The sequence below is a fragment of the Centruroides sculpturatus genome, unplaced genomic scaffold (assembly GCF_000671375.1).
Source record: "Centruroides sculpturatus isolate CEXI.00-Female unplaced genomic scaffold, Cexi_2.0 scaffold45, whole genome shotgun sequence".
Taxonomy (NCBI): Eukaryota; Metazoa; Arthropoda; class Arachnida; order Scorpiones; family Buthidae; genus Centruroides; species Centruroides sculpturatus.
The window spans coordinates 879,055-901,362 of NW_019384310.1; the positions used below are offsets into that span (position 1 = coordinate 879,055).

The 22,308-nt window shown below is 28.7% G+C and overlaps 1 protein-coding gene across 2 annotated transcripts in view; it reads left to right on the plus strand.

The window, feature by feature from the left end:
• The window catches only part of LOC111621429 (NADH dehydrogenase [ubiquinone] 1 alpha subcomplex subunit 10, mitochondrial-like), a 63,257-nt gene extending 43,459 nt beyond the window's left edge, over positions 1-19,798 (plus strand). For both annotated transcript variants that reach the window (XM_023363576.1, XM_023363583.1), the window contains exon 8: positions 19,579-19,798. In XM_023363576.1, the coding sequence (XP_023219344.1) occupies positions 19,579-19,692 (114 nt within the window). In that variant the 3' untranslated portion in view covers positions 19,693-19,798. The remainder of the gene's footprint in view (positions 1-19,578) is intronic.
• The last annotated feature ends 2,510 nt before the right edge of the window (positions 19,799-22,308 follow it).

Consider the following 22,308-nt stretch of genomic DNA (forward strand, 5'->3'; position numbering starts at 1 on the left):
AAAGTTATAAACCGTGGCATCGCAAACGTCTAGTCTGGTCTAATACATCGATAGTGCTACTTGCTCATAGATGGCGCGTATAATTGAATTAAGTCGTATACCGAACAAAATTTGTTTTGTCCAAACAGGACGTATTCCGAATTGGACGTATTCTAAAGCAGACGTATACTGAGGTACCACTGTACTACTAGTAGCATTTTGCTATAGATTGTACTGTTCACTAACAGTGGGAGTAGTTTGGAAACTTTTTATTGCACTTTGTGTCTATTAATATTGTGTTATATGTTTGATTGTTTATATAATGATCTTTATTAAAACCCTATTATAAGATTTTTCCTATTTGATGCAGCAATACTTTGATTTAACTATTTTACTTTCAATCTATATGATGGGTGGGCAAGCAAGAGTTCAGTGGGAGCCAAAATGTAGGATTTGCAAAATGAATGGGAGCCGCTGTTCTGTNAGATTTTCTTGGTATTCGCTGATACGTTTCCTATACTCTTTCTTCTTTCGTGGAGCTTGTCGATGTCCTTTTTATCCGAAACGCTTCTCGTTAACATTCTAAAGAGTTTCATCGACTTCAAAGTTATCTCTAATTCGAGTGATGGTAAGTCGCATTGATGTTTTGAAACTGTTTAAAACTCCCTCCTAAACTGTCTTTGCACTTTAACTGTGTTTCCACACTTCCAGTAGCATTTTAGAATGCATTTCCTTTGTTGAAAGCTTAATCTAACTTCTATTATTAATTATAATGGCTGCAAACTGGAAATTAAAAAACATAAATTGATCTATAACCTGTTAAGGTGTGTATATGTCAGTTGTGGGAAAGCAAAATTTCAGTGAGAGACGAAACGTAGGTTTTGCAAAATTCATGGGAGCCGCAGTTCTGTAATTTTTTATCCTGTACCGCAGTTCTGTACCGAGATTTTATTATAGAATAGAAAACAAATATTGAATTTATTTAATAAACATATTTTCGCAAAATTGTGGAAATAAAATTGTAAAAATAATAATAAAAAGCAGAAATTAACACTTTCAGCAAGAGCCGCATGTAACTCAAAAAGGGCCGCATTTGCCGATGTCTGCTATATGATATGTTTTTGCTTCAGAGTATTCTGTGAGAATAAAATACTGAAAGTAAAACAAATTCATTATAAATAAATTATATAGCAAAATGTTCATCAAATTTATAAAATGTTTGAAGCAATCTTTTTGTGCAAATTATTGATTTGAATACAAAATATTCATTCATTCTGTGCTTTAAGTATGTCCATCATATTTAATAAACATTTTTATAAATATGACAAACCATTCAAGTATACAGTTGTATCAATATAATAATTTATTAATTAATAAATAACTAAATTATAGTGATATATAAAGTCTATTATTCAATAAATTTCTCATTAATTCATTGTTGAAACAGCCTTACAAATATATACCAAATAAGTAATTATTTGGTATATAGTTGTATAGTTATATTATAAAACATCATTTTCTACTTTAAATGTAGTAACTTTTTGCAAACAACTAACAAATATCTGTAATCAAAATAGCTTCATTAACAATAAATAAGATGTAGAGGTTGTAATTATTTTGTAATATAACTCTCAATTAACTCTAGTCTTAGTACTTCAACAAGGAATTTGATAAAACCTTTGTAGAGGATTTTAGGCTTATTTTTGCCTCTAGAATCTATCCTTAAATAATTGACACCAAGTTCTGTATAAATTTATACATTGTAATCTAATGTCTGTTACTCATAAATTCATATAATTATTCTATGAATAACAACAAATTAGTATCAATAACTTACACCTGAATTACCTATATTCTATATAGCTGTGATTATAATTGGGCTGCAATTGAAAAAGTTGTAGACCTATAAATTCCCACTGTTGTCCATCTGTCATTCCTTAATCTCGAGAACGGAGTTAAATAGATGAAAGCTGAGGCCATATATGGAAAGATTAGGGGCAGGAGGCCCCAATTAACAATATATGAACTTCCAGTTCAAACTGGAAGTCACATTATTTTAATTCAAAAATATCCCCTGGAAAGAGATGTCTGGCGTGACTCTGTTGCTAATGGAAAAGTATGATGTACAGGGGCAAGACACTACTAATTTGAGTGCATATATTTTAAATTAAATAAATTAAAAATATGATTAAAAATTGCAGCCCAGTGTTGTGATGGTATCACAATAAATAATTGCTCATTTTTTCATAGATACTAGTTTCATGTTACTGTGCACTATTATAAAATTTTCCTATGCCATAACACTAACAGACATTCTACAAAAAATATATATCAACTTTATTAACTCCTGTTATTTAAGAAATAAACACATATTCATATTTACTTTTTGCTTATTTATCTACTAAGATATATTTAACAGATTTGGTTTGTTCTTACAATCTAATTTGAACCAAATATTATCAAAAAACAACAAAATACCATTATAATTCCAGCAAATATTTAATTATGTAAAAGAAATGTTTTCAGTTCACTTAATAAATCATTCTCACATTGACATTCAAAAGAATATTAAACATATAATCAAAAGTAATTGAATTTGAATTAAAAAAGAATAAACAGAAAAAGATAGTGTTTAATAATTAAAATTTTAAAAATTAAATTTATATGTATTTTATATTATATTGTATTAATAAAGAAAATTATTTGCTTATTTTTCACTTATGTAGAACCTAACCCTATACCTCACTACAAATATGGGTTCATTTTATGCCGATTCGATTTATGCCGGCTTTTGTAGGAACGGAACTGCGGTGTAAACCAAGGGCTACCTTTATTTTAAAATGAAACTTCTGTGTCAGCACATACATAAAATTCTTACATGACTAAAACTAAAGCTTAATGATGATAAAACTTCAACCTATTTCCATATACATTACAGTATTTCATAACATGATCTCCAAATGAAATGGTTCCTGCATCTTTTTAATTTATGGATTTACCCTTGAGAAACAACTTATAAATCTCTAATTCCTCTAATGGTTTAAGAAGTCTAACATTGCATATTGATCTGATGAGCTTTGCCTTCTTCATATTTACTTCCACCAACTGTTCTAGTTCTAACGCACAAGCAGCTAGTATGGTTATTCCATAATTTTGCCTACTGACAAAAATATGGCTCTTCAAGAACAAGTAGTGATGTAATGTTATGTAAATTACTGTTGAAAATTATTGTGACATCATCACAATGCTGGGTTGCAATTTTTAATCATATTTTTAAATTTATTTAATTTAAAATATATTCTTCCCATTAATAATTTGAGCTCTACATCATACTTTTCCTTTAAAAATAGAGTTGTGCCAGTCATCTATTAATTGCTTTCAGGGGAAAAGTTTTGAATTGAAATAACACGACTTCCAGTTTTCATTGGAAGTTCACATATAGTTAATCAGGATCTTCTATCCCTAAGGTTTCCATATCAAGTCTTGGATTTCATCTATATAACTCAGTTCTCAAGATTAAGGAAAGACAGATGGATGACAGTGGGAATTTATAGATCTACAATTTTTTCAAATTGGAGTCCAACAATGTGCCTGGACTATAACAGTCTCTGCCTAAGTTGAAAGCATCATATTGCCAAATTTCCAGTGAAATATTTCATGTAACAAGTGATTATACTTCTAACATGTAATTGATGAAGATGAATCACATAATAAACATGTAGTATAAAAATAACCTTTTGCTTTACAGTGTTATGGTTTTTGTTCTTGAAGAAACATATTTTCACCTAGTAGCAATAATTTGAAGAAATTTTTATTTTCCAGAAATCTATTCCCATTGATATGAATAGTATTTACAGTATACCAAGTTTCATCATCCATTAGAAGTGTACTCAATGAGTTCTGAGTAGAATTAGTTTAATTATAACTAGACTATATATGATACAGATTGCATTGAGAAGAGTGAATACAATGAATAATGCAATCCAGCTATAAACTATTTGCCAACTAATATTTTTGAGCTTAGAAATGAAAAAAACCTTACAGTGGGCAGAATAAATTTATTTTCATATTTTGGACTTTCAGTTTACACACACTTAATACAAGATGGCTACATTTAGTCCAAATTACATGGTATCTCTATTAGCCAAATTCTAGCCCACTAGTTAATTAAATTGTATTATTTGTTTATTACTTAAATAAGAGATTTAATAATTTCTTTTTTTAACTCTCTGGAAATAGAATTTCTGTTTATAACATATAATTCTAGTGTTTAACTTTGGACATTCAACTTTCATGTACATTTTTAGGAATGCATTATGTCTGAAAATTAGATTGTTCAATGTAAGTTTCATACAAATAATCATAAAGTTTAATTTAATTAAAATCTCAAAAGTATTTTTACCTACTTATTTAGGGTTCATCAATTAATTTTAATTGAATATTAGAAGGAAGAATTTCAAAGAACTGCTTTTTAAATTTGGAAATCAAATCTAAACAATCTAAAGATTACAACAATTCTATGAGAGCAGTTGTAATAAAATAAATATAAAAACTGCTTAGATTTTTATATTTATTTTGTCCTAGAGTTTTTGTAATCTTTAAAATCTTTTGAATTCATTATTATGTATATTCTTGTTTGAAGTGTTTTTACTTACTTAATGCCATAATCAAATTAGAGCCAATTTCAGGAGTGAATAAATGTTGGAGCTTAATTGAAGTTTGACTATATATAAGAAATGTCCTGCACATTGCATGGGTGTATGTATGTGTGTAACTTATGTGTATGGTACGTATATACATACACACAGTAAAAACAACCTCTCTGAAATGGAAACCACCTAAATATAGATAGATAAATATTTGAAACAGCGGGTTTTTTTTTTAATGTTAAATTTTACTATAAGCCAGAAACTGTCCAATGCAGAAATGGAAGAGGTTTTCAGATACAAAGAATGTAATTTAATCTGAATAAAATGGAAAATATTCCACTTATGGATGAATAAGTAAAATTGTCTCTAGATATAATAGTCATCACGTGACAAACTATATTCCAAGAACAATTTTTAACTTTTTCAGAGAAACAAAGATCATGTGATGAGGAGACATACTGACAAGGTTTTTGATAATATGGAATTAACCAGGGGTAGAATTGAGAACTTTCAAGAATTCAACAAGTTACTGAGAACAAAGTCCTCAAGAGCAAACAATGGAAGAAATTTATTTAAAAAAATGAGAAAAAAGTAACACTATTGCCAATTTACTTTATATGGAGTAATTAGTACACTCCACTACTACTCACTAATATAAATTATTTGAGAAAAAGTTGATTAACACTGTTGGTAATTACAGAGATTGAAGTTAACAAGAAATTTATGCTCAAGAACTCTTAATATTTGGATGTCTAGCACAAGTTCTCATGAGCAACAAAAACTTTTTAGAAGTGAATGGTTCTCAATTCTTGCATTTCAATTTTCCATGTTTAGTTGGAATCACTTTGGATTAAACATAGTAATAAAATTTTTTTTATGTATAAAAGCAATTTTACTATAAAAAAGAATGTAACTTTGTGACATTTATTCAGTATAGTGTAAAGATAAAGAAAAAAATACTAAAACCTATTCAAAATGGAAATTTTCCAATGAATTGGTCCACTTCAATTAAAGATGTTATAAAATTTTAATTTTCCGCATTATTATGAACAATAAAAAATGGATTATAACATAGAACTGAACAGCAAGTGATCAAAAGTAACAAATTAACCTATATATTTAGCAAGCAGGTTTGTAATTGTATGACAGTTAGAAATTTAAAATTGAATTTAGCTCATAAGGACAAAAATGAATTTTATTTTTGCTAAGATATTGTTATAAAACTTTCTTCAGTCAAAGAAGCTTTTCAAAGAAAATTCAAAGTAGAAAGTGAATATTTAAGGATCAAAGGAATGTGATTTATATAACCAAGAAACAAAATGTAATGTTTAAATACATATATGAAAATGTAATCATAATCCAGCAGAAGGAAGACATGCAGGGTAATGAAGGAGCAAATGACTGTCTAACTGAATATCTGTTTCAAAGATATGATGTTGTAAACACAAAACACCAACTTCAATAATAATTGACTGGATAGTCAAGGCAGCTAAAGTGAAATTTCTACTACTATAAAGAACCTGGATTTGAGTCCAACTTGAAATCAAGAGTTTCCTGGCTTAGATATGTTAGTCTCATCACTTTATTTCCTCACTGTAGATTTGATAAATATGTGTTGACTATGGTAAATTGCTTTGTTTGTGCTCTCAAAGCAGCAAAGGTTTAAAAAATAATAATTTTTAATAAGAATAAAGAAATGTTGGTATGGTTTGTTAATACAATCAACTTCTCTGATAAAGAAGAATTTATGTAAATTTTGAGATTGTAGATTTTTTTACAATTTCTTCTTTGTAGAATTGTAAATATAATGTAATATTCTTTGTAAATATAAAAAAACTACTTTATAGTTTTTTTATACTATAAAAAAACTTCTGTAAAATAGTACTTGCATTACTGTACCTATACAGAATGCAGGTCCTCATTCATTTTTTAAGTTTGATATTCGAATGTTTCGTTGTTGTTGATGTTTTGTTTGATTTTTGAAGTCTAGTTATTTAAGAGAAATTATTCACTGTTAAAGATAACTCAGAAATTTTGAAAAGATGACGAAAGTGATGCTTCCAGCTTAACCTAGAAATCAAGAGACAAAACATGAAATAGTGTGTGCCATAAATATCCATGCATAAGAAAATTTGTCTCAGGCCAAGACAATACTGATAATATTTTTCAGAAGCTTATTCACCCCAAATTTATGCCTCAAGGGATATCAGTTATCAGCACATATCATGTTGAGGTCATGATACATCCCTGTGAACAAATGTGTCATGTGAGAAGGGATTTGGTGGATAAAAATAACTAGATGCTGTAGCATAGCAATGTGCCATTGTAATCTGCTTTCATTATAAAGGAATTTCTCATCAAAAAAAGAGTAACCAATATTAAACATTCTCTATATTCTCCCAATTTAGTGTTGGCAGAGTATTTTCTATTTCCTGCTATTAAAAGTGTTAAAGGGAGAATGTTTCAATAACATTACCATTATCCAGAAAGAAATGACACATCAGTTGAATGGTACAGTCAAACCTTGTTTATCTGGATCCCATTTATCTGGATTTCTGAAATATTCAAATTGGTTTGAATAGTCATTTCTATTTAAATTTCTATACATTTTGTGGAATAATTATTATTTTTTTGCAATGTTTGTGAGATCATTGAAACATTATTTATGATCTTAATATATGTAATTATGTAGTGATCTCATGTTTGCAAGGATAAAAGTATACTCTTTGTACTTACTGAGCAACTTTTATGTTTTTGTGTGTGTAATTTTAATGATCTTATTGTTTTCAATCATTAAATAAGTTTGTTGCTTAAACACTTTGTAGTATAATAAATTCAAACACTTGGCATTCTTTAGTCAACTAAGTTAAAGTAAAGATGAAAGAATGCCAAATGTTCAAATTTATTACACTACATAGTGTTTAAGCAACAAAGAAGACTTACGACACAGTTTCAATTTATCAAACCATTAAAAAAAGTATTTTCAGTATGGAATTTTAGATATTAATTGTGGTTTATCCAGATCGTATCCCATTTGTTCTGGATAAACAGGGTTTAATTGTATTACTTCATTACAATATTAATGATTATTCAATGATTTAATTACACAATGTGAGCAGTGCATACAGTTTCAAGATTACTTCAAAAATAAATATGCATTTCAAGACTGTAGATGTGTTCCTTTACTGTTTTAAAAATTTTGTGTATACAGATGGTCCATTTTAATCAATCCACTGGAATAATTTGAAAAATATGCATCCCATAATAAAAAAAAAAGTCATGAAAAATGTTACACTTCAATGGGGTCACAAAATTGGGGTTATCATTTTCATAACAGATGGCACTACAATTGATAAAAATGGGATCAACTTTGTTTTCTTAAATAGGAACCCTCACTTTTTTATTGCATACTAGCAGATAGGCCCGGCGTTGCTCGGGCAAAAAGTAATGGTGAATATTAAGATTATTACATTATAGTCAATCTTACCCGTTTTCAAAAGATACAAGAATTAGGTCCCCCTGTTTCCAGACTAATTAGAGAATTTTTAGATGGGTTAAAAAATGTTCAATTTTCCACAAAAACGAAAAAACTATATCTGCACCTGTAAATCTTGCATGTTGCTTTCTCTTAACACTTCCATTGTTGACACTTCCCTGCGGGGGAATTGTTAACAACTTCACCCACACTGGTGGAATTTCAAAAAATTCCTTCTTAGTGTATATTCTTGTGACATACCCTATTAAAACGCAATCAAAAACGCAAACAACCACATCTGCGCCCAGGGCCAGATCATCACATAGACAAATGAGACAAATGTCTAGGGCCCGATCAAACTGTCTATTTTGAAAAGATTTGTAAATAAGATAGTTTACTTTTCTGTTGGACAACAGCATATAATAAACAAAAATATATTGCTTTTTATATAGTTATTGTGAATTCTAAAATCTAAAGAAAATGTATGTGGGTTGTTCAAAAAGTTCCTGAACCTTTTGAATAGCGCGTTTCCAGTTTATTATTTTTTAATCCACTTGGAGGCATTGTGTCCGCGGAAACCCCCGAGTAACCTCCTTCAACCCGTTTGTTGATATCTTGTTTTGGTGATTAGCTACGGCCGTTTATGTGAAGTGGTGTTTGTGGGGTTCGGCGAAAATCAGCTCTTTGAAAGAACAGCGTTGTTCTGTGAAATTCTGTGTGAAACTTGGAAAATTCTTTACGAAAACTTTCCATGGATGGGTGAAACAGCTTGACAAGTTCGCTCAAATATTAAGGTGATGTTGACTGTTTTTTTGATGAAAAGGGGGTTGTGCATCATGAATACCTACCTACAGGCCAGACAGTCAACATGGAGTACTACTTGGTGTTATGAAACGCCTAAGAGACAAAATCAGGTGAAAACAGTCCGAACTTTGGAGGAGCGGCGAGTGGTTTTTTTCACCACGACAATGTGCCGACTCATTTGTCCCTCAGAGCACAAGTTTTTGGACAAAAACAAGACTGCCGTGCTTCCCCACCCACCCACCCTACTCGCCTGGCCTGGCCTGGCCTGGCCTGGCCTGGCCTGGCCTGGCCTGGCCCGGCCCCATGTGGCTTTTTCCTGTTCTCCAACAAACTAAAAAACACGCTCAAAGAAAAAAGATTTGCCACCATTCCAGAGATAGAAAAAAACAACGGAGGAGCTTATGAGCATTCCGGAAAAAGCGTTCCAAGATGTTTCAAAAAGTGGAAACACCGTTGAAATAAGTGTATATGTTCGGAGGAGGCTACTTTGAAGGGGACCCTGACAAATAAATTGTATGTGAAGTATTTTTTTTTTGTAATAAATAAAGTTCGGGAACTTTTTGAACAACCCTCATATTCTTATGTTTTTTTTTATTGAAAGTAAAACTCTCAATAATTTAGAATATTCTTTATAGCGATAAGAATAATATTAACTATATGTATTTTTAAATCCTGTGAAATATTGTTAAATAATTTTGCTTTTATTTTTTATAAAGCAGCTGCAATGTCTGTATGAAATTTAATAAAAATAATAGTAATAAGATTTATTAATTGAAGAGAAGAAAATGTCTAGGGCCCTAAAGTGGGTTAATCTGGCCCTGTCTGCACCTGTAAATCTTGCACGTCTCTTTCTCTTAACACTTCCATTGTCAGTCTTAATCCTGTCTCTCCCCGGGGGGAATTTCGAAAAATGCCTTCTTAATGTGCGTTCTTGTGACGTACCCTAACTGTGTACCAAATTTCAACTTTCAACTCTTAACCGTTTGGGCTCTGTGCTTATTATTATTATTATTATTATTATCAACCCGGTCTTGATTATATATATAGATTATGATTCTACATCAAAAATGAACAAACTTATCTATGGGTCTTACTATGCACAAATTGCAGTAAATTATTTAAACAGGCACTTTAACAAAAGGTAATAAACACACTCAAATAACTTTGAATAAACAACAAAAATTTAATAACTAAAATGTTTTTGGACATTTTTAACAACCTTCCAGTAGAATATATAATTTTTTTTTTAAATATTTTTGAACTTATACATATATTCATTTTATATATTAACATTCAAATGATAAAAATTTGAATTTATATTTTGGAATATTTTTATCCAAATTGTAATCGACATTGTGGCATTCCATTATATATTCTACTGGAAGAAGGTCATTAAAAATGTCCAAAAACGTTTTAGTTATTAAATTTTTGCTCTTTATTCAAGATTATTTTAGTGTGTTTATTATCTTTGCAAGGCAGCTCTCATTTAGTTAATGAATCAAGATAATCCACCTTTCATTAAAGTGGATAACATGGCTCAGTACAGTGGTTGAAAATCATTGGACTTGATTTTGTCTGACTTTTATTTGTGGAAATATTTAAAGAATATTGTATACGAGAAGGAATCAATGACTAGAGACAATATGGTTGGGAGAATTTGTACAGCTTGTGCAAACATACCACAAAACATTTTGTTAAAATCAAGACATTTCCAACGGAGCATGCAGTCAGCAAAATAGAGATGTCTTTGAACATTATTTGCCATGAGAGAAACTGTAAAAACACTCATGTTAATTAAACATTCCATTAAAATTTTTAATTAAAATGAAAAATGTATTAAGTAAATTTAAAATGATCACGAGCTATGACATAAGTTTTTGTATCAGTTCATTATTTGAGGAAAAAGAATTATTCCATCAAATAATAATAATAGTTTCATAATGACTTTTTTTTAGTGTTTTTCTTCTTTTTTTTCAATTGAACTACATATGCATGGACACACTATGTAGTGGCCACATAAAAGTTTAAACACTGATAACCTCTTTTCAAATCAAACACTACTTTTACCTAAAGATGTGGTTAAATATCTGGTCAGACTCAAATGAATTGTGTTGATAGAAGTGTTTAAGATATATAAGTATTGATAGTGTTACTATAATTGGCTAACCTTGTTTCCTGTTTGTTATTTATAGATTTAAAAAATTGTCAGTATAATTTTCTGTTAACCTGTTGTTCTATATTTTAATCTCTAAATTATTTTTTTCGTTTTATAATTGTATAGTATTTTTATTTTTTTAAAGTATTATTTTTTTTACTAAAAGTTTATTTTTTAATATTGTTCTTGAATTCTTTGAACATTTACATCTTATAAAGATTTAATTAATTAATATTGTATGATTTCAACAGATAAAAATTTTGTTTATCTGAAGATTTTGTAGTTGCGATATAGTAAGAAAAGTACTTTTAATATTTTATAGTGTATTATGTAATGTTTATTAAATAATTATTTAAATAGCACTAAGATTAGCACTAAGATTTTAAATTGTATAAATGATGTTAAAAATCATATTGATTTAATAATTGTGTGTGTATGTATATTGGTGGTGTCATATTTGAATTATCCCTAAGGTGGGTAATCGACTCTCCAATCCATACCATTGGATATTGTGGACATTAAAATTATTTTTTGTTTAATTTTTTTGAATTTATTTGAACGTTTATTATTATACATTATATTATTGTTTTACTTTTCTGAAAGTTATAACAGAGGGAAAGTATGGCAATCCTTTGATCACCTGGAAAAAAATGACCCCCTCCAGATTTTTACATTTTTGGACTTAGCACACCTTGTGAAATATCGAGAAACAGAAAAATTTGGGTGTTATTTCTGTATGTGTGGATGTTAGTGTGTGTGTGGGGGGGGCACAATTTTGTTTACCCTGTTTGAAGCTTAATAACTCCTGTGTTTTTGTCAAAAATTTCTGAAATTTTGCAGGTAGGTTTGTTTATTAGGGGATTGGTGCTATTAAATTTTGGTGAATAAAGGTTGAGGAGGTGGGGAAATAACGTGGGTCACTGAATAATATATATATATGATGAACTGAAAGATTAAATCAGTGCATTCTAAACTGAAATTATTTATTGAGTTATTTACAGATATCTTAACTTTCTCAAATGAAAAAATTATATAAAGAAAAATCATAATGACTAAACTCTCAAAGTCCTTCCACATTAATTTTAAAATTTTCATTTAACTGGGTTGAATATGTTAGCATTTCTCCATCTCAATGTTAAAGTTGTATCACTTCCTTCACTAAATTAACTGTAGTGGTTAGTATAACTTTTTCATTTAACACTAAATCTTCTAATTTTCTTATCAATAAAATTGATATCATCTACTTTGTATATTCCTTCTGCATAACTCATCTCTATTATTAACTAAAAGATAAGTACTCTCCAATATTGGAATATATTACTACTGTTTAGTTCTGTGTTATGTATACCTAAAGATATCTGTTATAAACAGATGAAAAAGATGAAAACATCCATAAAGGTGCTAATTTGAGGTAATATATGCTGGTTTAGGTATTGTGTTTGTGTTAAACTAAAAGATATCTTGATGCATCTATACTTTTACACAAGTGCAAAATTTTACACAGTACTATCTAATATTATGTAATAACAGTACTTGTAAGATATGTAACAAAACATTTTTCAAGCAATGAAACTACCAAAGAAAAGAACATACTCTTTTAAAAATAAAATTTGAATTGTGTGTGTGTGATTGTTTTAGCATAGTCACTACATAAGCTTATGTTAAATTCAAATTCCAGCAATTTTATTGGACTTCAATTTTCAAATTGTAGACCTATAAAAATTCCCATTTCCCATCTGTCCTTCCCTAATCTTGAGAACAATGTTAGATAGATGAAAGTCAAGACTAGATATGGAAAGCTTAGGAGCAGGAGGCCCCAATTAACTATATATGAACTTCCAACACAAACCAGAAGTCATGTTATTTCAATTAAAAAATTCTCCTCTGAATAGAGTTATATAAAAGATCGGCATGACTGTTGTTATTAGGAAAAGTATGATATACAGAGGCAAGACACTACTAATTTGAGATGGAAAACATATTTTAAATTAAATAAATTAAGAATATGATTAAAAATTAAAGCTTGGCCTTATGACACTGTCACACTAAATAATTGTTCATTGTATTATTAATTTTTTTACAATTAACACAAGATTTATTAGAATAATCAAACAATCTGCCAGATTTTCATTTGGCTATTTTGTTTTTAATTATTAATTAGATTTAAAAATAGCCCAATAAATATCTGGCAGATTGTTTGCTTATTCTACAATTTATCCATTTTTAATCAGGTAATTCTAATATTTTTAATAACTTTATTTTCACTAATTCTGTCTTATTTTATTTTTTTTATCAACAAAAATAAAATTTCAATTCTATATTTATTTCTGAGAAAGTTATTTTTGTAATAACACAAATCCTTGAACATCCAAATTGTTTATACTGCAGATTTATTACTTAACGTTGGAAAAACAGTCTATACTAATAATAAACTTTGACTATTTATCTTAAAATGCTTTTTGTTTGTACAGAACAAACATTTTTGGTAGATTTTTGTAATCTTCAGCTTTCAGATGTTTAATTAGAAATGCTCTAAAATAGTTCAAAAATCAGTTCTAGAATGAACTGTCCACTAGATTATGAATTTTCTACAATTGATGTTTTTAAAGCATTTGTAATTTAAAATTTATGCACTAATGAAGAGATAAAGTTGAGAAAAACTTTGTTATGTATAAAAATATCTTAAGATAAATTACCAGTTTATTTTATTATTATACATAATTAATAAATTACAGTCTAATATTTAATATCCAAACAAATCTAAAATCCATATTATTTTTAATCTAGAATTTGAATGATTGGTTAAATTTCATTAATTAATAATTAGATTCTGGCTCCTATTAGAATAATTCTGGCTCCTATTTAAACACTTGGCGTTTTTTCATCTTTATTCAGTTGATACAAGTATTACTACACGTTTCGGGCATTGCCCCTCATCAGCCAACCAAATAGTTTAGTTTAGTTGGCTGATGAGGGGCAGTATCAACTCGTATCAACTGAATAAAGATGAAAAAATGCCAAGTGTTTAAATAGTAGCACGGTCTTTTGTTTGAGAATCAAACAATAAATAAAATATTCTTTAGGAAACCTTATAAACTGGAAGTGATGATTTAAACCAATGTGTCTCACAAGTCAAAGTTTCAATGTTTGTATGCTCCTTATTAAATTTTTCTAAGTATCAGCACACTTTGTCAAAAAACAAAACTTTTGCAAACTGTGCAAAAGCAATGTTTATCACAACTCGAGTTAAAGAATTTGTACTACAAAATATATACATTTAAAATAATTCGTTACTATGGTATTTTTTCTTAATGATTCTATACATCAGTGGTAACTTACATAGCCAAAAATGACTGTATAACTCTTAAGACCTTTTGAATACTTTGAGGGTACATGAAAGGTCTTTGGGACCACATTTTGGCAAACATTGATGTAAACCATAACTGAACAATCATATTTAGTTGGCTACAGGAAAAAATTCTTTACTTTGAACCATATTACTGCTAATTTTAGCTAATTAAGATTGAAATTTGGCCTAAAGATAGTGGTGCCATAATTTTGTTTAAACAATAATAAATTTTAGTTTAATTTAATTCAAAACTTTAATTAAATTATTCAGAAGCCAAGGTCTGAATCAAACTTAAACTCACAACTCATCTAGATGATCATGCACATTACCCATACCTGAAACTTTTTTGTCAGAATTTTACTATAAAATTCAAAAGAAAATGACTTTTTGATCTTTTTAAATATTCAAGTTAAAATTTGAAATTCTGAAATATAAAAGGAACAAAAATTCTCTGATTGTAATTTGTGTACATTTTTATTTAAACTGTTTCTGAGTAATTGAATTTGATTTTATAATGAGTTTTATAACAAAAGAAAATGAAATGATAACTCTTACAAAAAAAAAAATTTGTATATTTTAAAATAATTTATGAATATTTTATATTTATAATAATTTTTAACCCAATAATTCAATGAAAAATAAAACTTTTACTGTTATAATCCATTCAAGTAACTTTCCTAGACAGAAAATTATATATAATTTTTTGTTTATTGTTGTTATTAATGCATATATACATTAGAAATCAACAAAGGAATAAACAAACAGAAAGCAGTGATAAAATTATACATTGTAACAATTATACAGTCACTTTAGCTATCTAGGAACATGCATCCAGATGGACAACTGATTCATGTTTGGTTGATTGGAAGTACATATTCTGTACCTTCATTTTTTTCAGAAGTGTTGTAAATCAGAGATAGGTGCACCCCCATAATCCAAAACTTCTATAACCATGTTGCTCCATGCTATTGGCTATATATATTTGGAAGCACATGCAGTCAGTTATATTTTGGATAAAATGAATGGATCTAATATATCTAATTACACCCAAGTTGAATGCACATTTTCCTGTATCATTTGTTTAATTACATGAATTGGGCTAGGTGTATTGGATCATTAGTGTTGAGTTTCACAGAAGTGCAGAATATGTTTTTCCAGCCAGCCAACTCCTTTCAGTTGCTCATTCAGATGCAAGTTCCTACATAGTTAAGATTCCTGACTATGAGCTAGACCTGAACTTTAAAGAAGGTAAGCCACTGGACACTTCCTGAGAACTTCTAGTCTCAGACTTTTACATCTTTAGATCTTTTTCACAAAAACATATTCTCCTTTTTTCATTTACACAAATTTGATTGGCCCACTGTGGTCTGCAAACTTTTTCTGAATGTTTTAAATTTACAAAATTTAAGAAAATTCTTAAGTAAGCAATACATGCAAATGTGTCTTTTCACTTAGTCCTTTCACATGCACATGAGGAAAATAACAATTCTATGGCAGAGTCAACCTTTTATTTGATGCTACTCATCTGCTTGATATGTAAAAATTTCTGAATGTTTTGCTTTAATCAGATAAAATAACTTTAATAAAGTTAATGATTCTAGCAAAGAATTTTGTGTTTCTAAATGAGTTATATTGTAGCTTAAGATAATTTATATTTGCTCAACAGTGATTCAATCATGTATTTTTCCAAATATGACTGTTTTCATATTAAAGCCTGCAACTAAATGAACCAAGATTAATATCAAAAAGCAAAAAAAATCTCCTAGGAAAGCATTATTCTACAAAATTTTATCACTATTGCATCAATACTTTACCCTAGGGTCTAAAGTAAATTTTCTGATTTTTGACTAAACAAATGCTTATAACTTGCAACCACTAAACCAGAAGGCTTCAGTAAATATACATGAAGGATGTTTCAAGATAGTTAGAATGACATATATCCTGTTATTGCCCAATTATCAGTTACCAAGCTATAAGCCCCAAGTTGTGTCAAAAAGGACATATCTGACATTTTGGGGTCTAGCTCAACAGTTGTTAAAGATATGACCACCAAAATCAGGTAGTCTCATAAAATTTGCGTAAAGATTTGATTGATTCAGTATATGTGCAAATACAGTGGGTGATCGGGTAACGAACATTTTCACAAAAGATTTTTATGATCGGACAACGAACACGTGATCGGATAACGAACACTTCACTGAACAAACATAAAAAGAAGTGACGAAAATAGCAAATACCGACTGATTTTCCTTTGTTTTCAGGTAACTTTTTGGAGCGCGGAAGACCTCAACATCGATGCTTAACCTGATATATACTGATTAGATAGTATCCCTCAAACTTTGAAATACTCCCTTGTAATTCCAACCTTTTATTTTTGACAAACAATTCTTTTATAGTATTCGCGAGACTGTCGGGCGGGCACTCATTAAGTTTTGTGTCGGTTCTTATTTTCAAAAGGTGAGAGTATAATAGCAAAGGTAGAGAGTGGGCAGAAGATGTCTAATGTTGCTGGGCAGTATAGCTTAAACAAATCTACAGTAGGGCACAGTTCAATCTTATCTAAGAAAGATACAGTATAATCAAGAAGATTCAAGCAGCTAAAGGAGTAACAAAAATTACATCTGAGAAATAAAGAACATTGAAGAGCTCATAATGGAACATGAAATGGATCTTATGACAGAAGAACTCCAAGAATTCTTGAATGAAGAACACCAAGAAACTCGGCGAGATATGTTTTATTATGAAAAAGAGGATTAATGCCAATATCTGCTATTAATTAAAGATCTTTTGAAGAAGTGGGGGATGTCAGATCGATGGTCTTAGAATGGCATACAAACCAGGTTGAGGTTAATAGGCTTGGGGATCTCTATAATTACAATGCTATTAATTACTTCTGAAAATCCTGGAGAAGAGAGAAAAGCAATTGACATTAGACAGATTATTTAACCCCNCTTAAAGTTTTTTTAGCACTTTATATATAAATTATACGTGCTACCATTCGAGTATCCTCTGGCTGAGTGGAAACGATCCTGACTTGTATGCTTCAGTTTCTGGTTCGATTTTCGTGTGTATATATATATTTTTATTATTACATATAAATAAACGTAAATAAAAAGTATATATTTTTTATTTTGAGGTGTCTCCAGAACGAATTAATCAAATTCCCATACAAACCTATGGTAAATTCGTAATCAGATAACAACAATTCGGATAGCGAACAAAGTCAAGGAACGGATTATGTTCGTTAACCAATCACCCACTGTATCTCAAGAACTGTTGAAGACATTCAAAATATGAGGAATGACATTATTTGATTTAATTTTTTGTGCATCTTTTGAAACTAGTCCCATTAACATTGAACCAGTGGTTTGAACTGTACCCCCTAATGGCATTTTCTATTTTTTTTTTTAAATGAAAATTTTGTGAAAATTAAAAAGCTACAGTATGTCCAAGTACATTTTTTTAATCCTGGAGTTGTGTAGATCTTGGAATAGTGATTTCAACAAAAAATTAATCAAAATTAGATTACTGGGACCTCAATAATTTAGATTTGAAGTATTTGTTAGTGTGCTATGTGAAGTTCTACATCACTGCCATTTATAATAGTAATTTATACTAGTAAAATGTAATGTGTTTCTTTATGATGATGATATATTTAAAAATATAGTTTATTGATAAATAATCATTGCTTTGCAATGGTAACTACAATGGAGCCAAGTAATCAAGATTACAATGAAAAGAGACTTATTGGTGGAATGCATTTCGACCCTCAATGGAATGCATTTCGGCCCTCAGCCACAACAATATAAATATAAATACCTACAATAGTTGTAAAATTCCATATATAACATTCTGCTTAATTATTACATAAAAATTTTTTACAGATGGAAAAAACAAACCTGCAATATTTAACACAAGTAAAATGTTACTATTGTATTAAATATTGCATGTTTGTTTTTTCCATCTGTAAAAATTTTTAATGTAATAATTAAGCAGAATGTTATATATGGAATTTTACAACTATTGTAGGTATTTATATTTATATTGTTGTGGCTGAGGAGGGTCCATTGATGACCAAAATGCATTCCATCAATAAAAGTCTATTTTTGTTGTAATCTTGATTATGTGGCTCCAATGCAGTTTGATAATCTTACATCTCTACCAACTGGCTATTTGAGATAATTATTAAATTAATGTTTTAGAAGAAGCTTACAATTATGATAAAACTAGTTTGAAACTTTTGCATGTTGCTTTCCATAATTCAGTTATTTCCAACAAGATGAATGAATCACATGTAACTACAAATAGCCATTCTCTATTATTCTGAAAATAATCTTAAAACTTTGAGGGCTGTTTCTTTTTCAACTTCCGATGGTCCATGAAACAAAGACAAGTATAAGTAACAAAATGAATTTATTACCAAAAGTTGGGTACAAACATGGTTACTTTTTGACATAATCACCGTGAAGATTGAGGCATTTATCATATCTGTGGACGAACTTTTCCATCCCCTTTTTATAGAATGTTGCCGCCAGTGAATTGAGATGGCCTTAATGACATTATTTTGAAGATCGTCATTAGTCTCAAACCTCTGCCCTCATAGCCACGTTTTCAATTCAGGAAACAGATAGTTTATATTAAAAAGTTCCAAGCTGGGTGGAAGTCTTCACTACCTTTAAACACCCAGCGTATAGCCCCGATTTAGTGCCGAGCAATTTCCACCTCTTTCCTGAACTGAAAATATGTGTAGGAGAGCAGAGGTTTGAGACTAATGATGAACTTCAAAACAGCGTTAGGGCCCATCTCAAGTCATTGGTGGCAACATTCTACGAAGAGAGGATTTAAAAGCTCGTCTACAGATAGACAAATGCCTCAATTGTCACAGTGATTATATCAAAAAGTAACCGTGTTTGTACCTAACTTTTTGTAATAAATTCATTTTGTTATTTACGTTTGTCTTTGTTTTTACGGACCATCAGAGGTTGAAAAAGAAACAGCCTAAGTATGTGTTAGTTAACTGAGTTAATTATATTTTATATATTTATACAGCATTAACATAAGAAATAAATTTTATTTGAATATTCTTAATATTATTTGTAACAATATTCAAGAAAATAAATAAAATGAAAACAATCAATTTTACAAATGATTTTTATTGTCTTTCTAGGCACCTGGAGAAAAGTATGAGCCAGGATTCAATGCCAGTCAAGGAGACAAAGGAATCTGGTTTAAGAGTTCGAAAAATTACAGAGATGTGAAACTAACATATTGGCATGATTAATTTCATTTCTCTTTACAAATTATAAAAGTATAAATGTCAGAGAGGAAAAATAGAACTGTATTAGTTAATTTATATGGAAAAAAAATAAAAAAAAGTGTTACATATACATTTTACAGTGCTTATTTAAAAGAGGGAGGATACTATTTAAATATCTTTTATCGGAACAAGAGAGAGATTTAAAAATACAGATTTTGTAAGAAAATAAAAAGATACTTTTGTTATAAAGTTACTTTGTACTTTAATCTACAGATTAATTTATCAAAGCTGATATTAATATTTTTTAAAAGAAGAAAAATATATTTTTTAGATTTGACATATTATAATTATTATGCAATGTCTGCTTATACTTTGGTGTAAACAAATCCGATGATATCACCCGAATGACAAATGTATACATTTATGTTATGAAACATTGAACAACTTAATTTGATCTCTTTTTTTATTTAAGGTCACGCAGGAAATTTATTATGTCTGTAAATTAACAACTCATTCAAAATCTAATTCTTAAATTTATCAGAAAAGGGAGTGATATATTAGTAATTTTATATTAAACAATTATTTATTTGATTTCTAAGTAGCCTCATATAATGTAAACAAAATATATTCTGATTTATTAAGCTATAGATATGTTTGACATCTACAAAAATAAATTGTTTATAGACTAGTTTTTAATTAGTTTAACAAGTTTTCTTTTATTTTTCAGATAGAAAATTGTTTCAAAATATTTTTATGTGAGTAAATAAGTTGTTTAATTTTGAAAGTTTTTAGCTGTTAATCAAGATTCGTAATGAAGTTTGGAATAATTTTACAAGTAAAAAAGTAATAAATGTAAATATTTTAATTATTTTAATTTTGTTTCATTGTCATTCTGTTTATTGTACTGCAATTTTCACATTGCAGACTTCTGTACATTCCCACTAGTCCATCTGTCTTTCCTTCTGTTTGTCTGTCCGTCCTTTGTTAATCTTGAAAACAGAATTAGGTAGATGAATATTGAGATCAGATATGGAAAACTAAGGGCCGAAGGCCCCAATTAACTATATGCAAACTTATGGTTGGGACCAAAAGTCATAATTTTAAAAAATTTTTAACTACAAAAATTTAACTGTTGCTGCAGGTTTAGCAAAAATATTATTTTTCAAATAAAAATATCTTGGCGTTATGTGTGGTAAGGACTTGTAGTGGAAGGAGTGCTGAGTAGATCATAAAAAGTAAAATTAAAGTAGGCAAATTCGAATCTAGCACTGTTAGCATAGTTACTACAAATGCATCATTGCAGCACACCTAAATTAGATAATGTTACACAGTTGGAAGAAGGTTTGTCTCTGTATGCCTGTTTGCTCCAAACAGATATATTCATGTAACTATGAAGACCACTTGCAGAAGTGATCTAAAGACCTATAATTTTTATTCTCTGGATAGTTACATATATATATATATACATTTTTGAAAAATAAAAATAATTTAAAATAACATTTTATTAAACTGTATTCTTAAACTATTCAATTTATTATCATTTACAGTCATGTTAATTTGTGTACATTTTTACTACATGTTAATTTTTTTATATAACTCATTTTAAGTGTTGAAAGTGTTCTATGTTAAAAGCATTGATATTGCAATTAATAACTAATGAGATAATTCAAAAACCATTTCAAAATAAATAATAAAGCCTTTATTCTTGTTTGATTTTAATTCTATGTTAAAAAGTCACTACTTTATAGTAGAGAAGTGAAGTATTTTAAGATTCATTCTTGTTTTCTTAAATTATCTTTAAGTTGTATTTACTTTTTTCTTTTTAAATTTTAATTAATTCTAAAATAAGTTATAACCTAATTTAAGTTATAAAACTCTTTTTATAAGTTAAAAATTATAAACCATATAATTTATATTATAAGAAAATTAATTTTCAATTTATATAAATTATAAAATTTTTATATTTATATTTAATGTTAATTTTAATTACTTAATTTTGTGTTGTTTAATGTTAATTTTAAAACTTCAGCAAATTTTATTTTGTATATTTAATTATTCTGCATCTTTAATTTACTTTTCCAGTCTTTTTTATCTTTTTTTTTTAATTAAAAAGATTTTATGTTTAGATTACAAAGGTCATTCAGATGAGTGTTCTGAAAGTTCATTATTTTATCAGTATAAATATTATGTTTTACTAACATTAATTATTGTACTATTAATAAATTCCATTAGACAAAAACTCTCATTAAAACTATGCATTAATTTACTCTTTATAAATATAATATAACACTTTAAATAAATATAACACTGGTTTATTCTTTAAAAACATCATTTAAACTCATTTTTATCATATTTATCCAATGATTTATTAAACAGCAGTATGTTGAAAAGAAATCTGAAAAAGTAATCAATATTACTTAGCATTCTTTATAATACACAAGACTCCACAATTTAAGAAAACATAAAAAATATTTGCTTTAATGGATTGTATAACAAAATAGAACATAAAAAGAACATCAAGCTTTAGTGCTTTTGGACTAATTCTGTAATCCTCTAAATGTTCCTGAAAATGGATGCAAATTAAAAGTGTTAGAACTTGTTTTTTATACTTGGGACTGTTAAATGCTTGGTCTGGGGCTT